The 6,177-nt window shown below is 52.4% G+C and overlaps 1 protein-coding gene across 1 annotated transcript in view; it reads left to right on the top strand.

Moving 5' to 3' along the window:
- Nucleotides 1–3,549: 3,549 nt before the first annotated feature.
- The window catches only part of LNPEP (leucyl and cystinyl aminopeptidase), a 215,028-nt gene continuing 212,400 nt past the window's right edge, over nucleotides 3,550–6,177 (top strand). Inside the window, exon 1 of the mRNA XM_029572844.1 lies at nucleotides 3,550–3,730. Coding sequence (XP_029428704.1) covers nucleotides 3,712–3,730 — 19 coding nt within the window. The 5' untranslated portion in view covers nucleotides 3,550–3,711. The remainder of the gene's footprint in view (nucleotides 3,731–6,177) is intronic.

Below are 6,177 nucleotides of genomic sequence, written 5' to 3'. Positions count from 1 at the left end.
GCCTTCAGTACTTTCCTGCACTGGGTGGTGGGGCGGCAATGGGGTTCGCGGGATGTCATCCATTATTTGGACAACTTCTTGTTTGTCGGTCGGGCGTCAACGGGCGATTGCATGCAGGGCTTGGAGTGTTTCCAGAGGGTGGCGGCGGAGTTTGGCATTCCGCTCTCGGGGGATAAGACGGAAGGGCCTACTACCAAGTTGGTTTTTCTTGGGATTGAGTTGGATTCTGAGGCCATGATGTTGCGCCTGCCGGCGGATAAGGTGGCACGGTTGCGCAGTCTGGTGCAGGGAGCGTTGACCCGGGTTAAGGTGTCTCTGGTTGAATTGCAGTCGCTGGTGGGCAGCCTCAACTTCGCCTGTCGGGTGATCCCGATGGGTCGGGTGTTTTTACGGCGCTTGTCGCACGCCATGGCTGGGGTGCGCAGACGGCATCATCGGATTCGCGTGACGGCGAGACTGAGAGCGGACTTGCGCATATGGGATAGTTTCCTGGAGGCGTTTAACGGTGAGGCCTTTTGGCAGTCGAGCCCCCTGTCCAATCACGATCTGGATTTGTGGATGGACGCGGCCGGGTCGGCGGGTTTCGGCGCTTATTTTCAGGGCTCCTGGTGTGCGGCGGAGTGGCCGGCGGAGTGGGTTACGTCCGGGGTCACAAGGAACATCACGTTCTTGGAGTTGTTCCCTATCGTGGTGGCTATGCACGTCTGGGGCGAGCGGTTGCAGGGTATGCGGGTGGTTTTCTGGTGCGATAATCAAGGGGTCGTTGCGGTCATCAACAAAAGGGCGGCTCGGTGCTTGCTGGTGTCGGAGTTGCTGAGGGACCTGGTACTGCGTTGCATGATGTTGAATGTCACGATTTGGGCCCGGCATGTGCCGGGGGTGAACAACAGTGTGGCTGACTCTCTCTCTCGTTTCAAGTGGGAGTTGTTTCGAGAGCTCGCGCCGGAGGCGGATACCTGTGGAGCTGCGGTGCCGTCTTCCCTTTGGAGGTTCGGTTCCCCGAGGCGTGGGACATGCTGAGGGCCTCCTTAGCTCCTTCTACATGGTCAGGTTATGTGGGGGGGGCCAGGAGTGTGGCGGCTTTCCTGTCCACGGGGGGATGGTCGGGGGGCCCTGTGTCGGACGTGGCGCTGGTGCGATTCCTGGAATGGGCAAGGGAGCGGGGGTTTTCTCATGCGGCGGTCGGGAGGCAGCTGGCGGGCTTCTCCTTTTTCATGCGGGCGCACGGGTGGGGATTTCCCGCAGGGCGGTTCGTAGTCCGCCGCGTGTTGGCGGGGTGGTCTCGGACGGTGGGTCGACGGCCGGACCGGCGGTTGCCTATTACGCACGAGGTCCTGGTGGGGTTGTGGGAGGTGCTGCCGGGGTTGTGCTCGTCCCCCTACGAAACGGCTTTGTTTCAGGTGGCGTTCGTTTTCGCTTTTTTCGGCGCCTTACGGATCAGTGAATTGGTGGCCCGGTCGGCCGGGAGCAAGGACTGCCCGGGGATTCTGGCGCGTCATGTCGTGGTCACAAATCGCTCGGTGGTTATTCGTATCCCCCGGTCTAAAACGGACCAGGGGGGACAGGGGTTAGATGTGGTCCTCGGGGCGGTGGAGGGGTTGTGCACATGTCCGGTGCGAAATGCGACCCGGTACTGTCTGGAGCGACCGATGGGACCAGAGCCGTTTCTGGTGCATTTGGACTTCCGGCCGCTCACGAAGTATCAGTTCGAGGCGGTGTTGCGCAGGGCAGTGGCCGCCTTGGGGTTGGACGCGCGGCGTTTCCGGACGCACTCCTTTCGGATCGGAGCGGCGACGTCGGCGGCTACTGCCGGTTTGCCGGCAGGGGCTATTCAGAGGATTGGGCGGTGGCGTTCCCAGGCATATCAGGGTTACATCCGGCAGGGGTGGGGGGCTTGGGGTGCAGGTCACTAATGCTTGTTTCTTTGGCAGGTGCGGCGTCCGGGGGGCTGCCTGTCTGGATAATCGGCCATTCTTATACCTTCTGGGCGCACAGGCATGACTGCGGCCGACCTTACGGGCCTCACCTGGACTTGACCAGCAGGGGGGTGCGGATTTACTGGTTGGGGCGGCGGGGGATGAGGTGGGACGACCTGATCCAGTGTGTGCGGAGGGAGCGCGAGCGGCTGGGTCCGCCGCGAGCCCTGGTGGTGCATTTGGGGGGCAATGATTGGGGGACCATGACGGGCAAGCAGTTCATTGCCATCGTCCGCAAGGACCTGATGACAGTGTCGCTATTGCTGCCGACCACGGTGCTCTGTTGGTCGGATATCATCGTGCGACCTGCTGAATGGGACCGGCTCTTTTGGCGCAGGAGCCAGTCGAAGGCCAACCAGCAAATTGGGGCTTGGTTGGCCCGGTTAGGCAGGCGCCATATTCGGCATGAATGGTCGTGGGGGCCGGTCACGGGTTTGTTCGGCCGGGACGGGGTCCATCTTTCCTTTGTGGGGATGGACCTCTTCTTGAATGCCATTCAGGAGGTCCTCGAGCACTTGTTCCCCCGGTAAGGTGAGGCCGCATCTTTGGGGGGTCACGGGGCTTGGTGTGCCCGTGCCTGTGGCGGTTGGCCCGAGCCAGAATAGTTGATGTTTGTTAGTTAATGGGGGGTTTCAGCTGGAAGTGGACGGCGGTGACAAATGGGGCTGTTGTCGGCGATGGGGGCTCCTTGCCGGAAAGTGGCGGGAGACCCGGGGCCCTGACTCCTTGCAAGTTGGCGGCGGGAGTCCACCCGGGTTTGCTCCTTGCAGGCAGGTGGCGGGAGTATACACCCGGCGTGAGAGGCGGGAACATCGAGCCGGGTGGCTGGCGGCGGCTATCCTGCCGGAGGAGTGGCGGATGGTCAGGGGTGGAAGCTGAAACAGGGGATTGTTATAAGTGTTAATGTGTGCAGGCTCGGGCCTCTTTGTTAATAAAGCTGCGGCCTTATTTTACCCAAACAGTTGTGATGATGATTTTTGGTATGTGAAAGGGTGTGGAAGGGAGCGAGTGTGGTCCTGGATGCCCATATTATCAGTAGAGACAAGACTTGTCTCTACTGATAATATTCTACAGTAATGAACTGTGCTAAGCTCTTTGGCGAAGGGACCTTTATCTCATATTTAGCCTCAGGGGAGAAGCCATACCAAAATCAATTACTATCCTTAAAAATGTTTGTTGTTAAATATTTAAACGCTATTATCCTTTCCCCGGTTTGATAAAGTTATAAAACTTCATTAGAAGGGTGTTTGATTTATTTATGTGATTTTTCTGATTAACTATTATTTTCCTTCTCAGATGGAGACTCCTAAGAAGATTACACACCTTGCACTCTGCCCTGTGAACCATCTGGGGAAAAAATGAGGGAGGATTCAGAAAGGGAGGGCATTCTCCACCATGCCTAGTTTCATTTAAAATATTGGGAGCAGAAGAAGAGGTGCCGGGCTGTCAGCTACCCTTTTCCGCGAGAGAAAAAGCAAAAGCTAAACCACGATGGGGGGGAGGGGGCAGCTAGCCTGCGGCAGGCCGGGACCCGGTTGATGTGGCGACGCCCATGGGGAGGGGCAGTAGAGGGCGGTCCCCCCGGTGAGGATGGCGCCGCCTCCTTGCTCTCCGCCCTCTGCCTGCAGGGACTGTTCCGGTTGGGATTGTACACTTGCACGTTCCTCCTCCTGGATCTGTTCGGCGAGCTCCCGCAGGAATTGTCGGCGGGAGCTGCGAGTTGGCAGCAGGGGATATGGAGACGTTTCCCAATGGTGAGTGGAATGGGAGGGGGGGGGAATACCCCACGCCCTTCCCTGCCGCAACCTGGCCCCGGCTTTGCCTCCGCAATTAGCTGGAACGGGGGCTGGGAGATTCGCCGTTTCCCCGGCCCGCGAGCGGGCAGGAGCAGCCGCGGGATGGTTTGGTGGTGATCTGGCCAGCAGCAGCACTGGCACGGGGATCGCTAATGCACCCTGCGGGGATCCCGGCCCTGAGGGTGATTAAGCGGCTCTGGATGCGGGGGTAACTTTTTTTTCCTGCAACTCTTACTCCTGTTTCTAGCCGGATTTGTCCGGCTGCGAGCAAGGCCTTCGCAGATCAGGGAAGTTCTGTAAATTAGGAGACCGGAAGCCTTTGACTTTTTTTTTTTTTCTGTATCTAATGTATAGTAGTTTGTGAGAGAAAAAATAACCCAAGCCTATAACTTTCAATGACCTAGGGAATATTTCCAGATTAGGGTGCTGGAAAATACGAAATAAATAGCATTGAAATGTTTTAATGTGTTGCTTGCGCGAAAGTGCAGCAAAACTGGCTGTTAATCAGACAAGGAATGTTGTTGTCATTATTTGTTTGCTTGATTAGCAGCTAGCAAATAGTTCTCCTTTTATTCTGCCTGGGGTAGTTATTACAGCTTAATTCTGTATGTTTGGAGCTTGTGTGCTTGGAACTTTGGGATGCATCAGATAAGACACTCGTCAAACTATGCCCTGAAACCAGAAGTGCTTGCTTTCACCATCCATTTCTGCATGCGTTTCAACCAAGTAGGAGGAAAGGTTGCTATGTAAAACGCGCATGAACTTACTTCCTGGAACCGCCGGAAAGCGCAGGCCCTTGACTGTGTGTGCGGTTTTATTAGTCCTTCTGGAGAGCACTAAAACTGGTCCCTAATGAGACCAGTAAATAAATGCAGGTTAAGACGCAACTCGAAAGAGGATGTATTTTTTTTTCCAGTAACTATGTACGTGATAAATGAGAAACAATGGCGGAAGTAAGATAGTGCTGTCCAAGTTTCCTGTTTTAGAACATGATGCACTAAATAGTTTCCCTGATTAAAAATGCTTAGTACATAGGCCTTGGTAGTTTTGCAGCTCATATTTTTCATCTGCCATAAAATTGCAGGCACTTTTTTTTCTTTTGAACCGATTTTGTTGTAAAATCTGTTTGTTTGTTTTTTTTAAGTACTGTCTCCCTGATGTTTTCAGGGAGGAGGAAAGCTGTGAGAGTACTCCACTTTCGAGTCTTGGCCTTCTAGCTCAAATCAAGGGATGAGTCTCAGCTAAAAACTGAGGACTTTTCCTTGGCCATTTGTCAGAGACTGAAATCCTGTGCAATATTAGGGACTTGCCTATATCCGGCGCAGTTGTCAGAATGGCTGGGGGGTTGTAGGCCTGTGGGTATATTATACCTATGGGCTTGCATACTGCGGGATTTCACTTTGAAAACCAGGTAATGGTGCACTGTAAGTACTTATTACCCACATTTGGAAAGTATGCACAGGCTTTCTGAGAAACCGTATATGTACTTTCCCTCCCCCCACCCTAACTGCCCCCTTTTTGTTGCCTGTAAAAGTATCCAGGGAGGGAGATGGTGATTTTTAGTGGTACTTTTTTATGTAGCTAAAAAAGTTTGAAAATTGTCCTGCCAATAATTATTGCCACAACAGGAAGATTAAATATGCCACTACTTAAAAAGTAGGTAACTGTTGAGCAGATCATGGAGCAGTACCTTAATAGGCATATAGTTTTTAAATGTTTTTCTTTCTAGATTCTGCCTCCGTATACAAACAGAATGATTCACAATTGCGTACTGAAAGGCACATCCATGTACTATACTGCACTGTTTCTGCTGTGCTTTTATGGCTAATTAGAGAGAAAATTGCATGCTAGGAGGAATAATAGTAAATGTTTTTCATATTAATATTTCACTGTAGTTTTCTTTAGACTTGTCAGAGGTTTGATGTTCTGGGTCATCCTGGCATGGCTGCCACTAAACACAGATCTAGGGCTAATAGTTGGTATGCTCCTTGGCCTTTTGGCTAACATCACATATAAGGTTTGAGTCAAGACTTTGAGGCTGTTCCTTCTTGGCTTTTGGCTGCGATTGAGAATTTGCACTGTGTGTGTGGAGTGGGGGGAAGTTTAGTGCCCTGCTTTCAACCCCTGCTGAGTGCACGTTTATTATGACTATTGGCAAAATAGCATTAACCTTCTGCTTAAAAAAAAAAAAAAGCTAAACTACACACAGATCCAGTCTATTTTAAGCTTTTCCCTTTTAGACTTCTCTATTCAAAGCACAGCTGTCTGTACTAGCTGTATAAATTTTTGCATAGGAAAGCAGTAGGAGACGAGATCACACTTTGATTTTAGCAAATGGCAGGATTTTAGTTAAATACTATCAGACATTTTGATCTGCACAGTGCTTTTTAATGTACAAGTGAATT

This window comes from Rhinatrema bivittatum, chromosome 1, assembly GCF_901001135.1.
Source record: "Rhinatrema bivittatum chromosome 1, aRhiBiv1.1, whole genome shotgun sequence".
In the NCBI taxonomy this organism is placed as follows: Eukaryota; Metazoa; Chordata; class Amphibia; order Gymnophiona; family Rhinatrematidae; genus Rhinatrema; species Rhinatrema bivittatum.
This window is presented reverse-complemented; position numbering and strand designations above follow the sequence as displayed.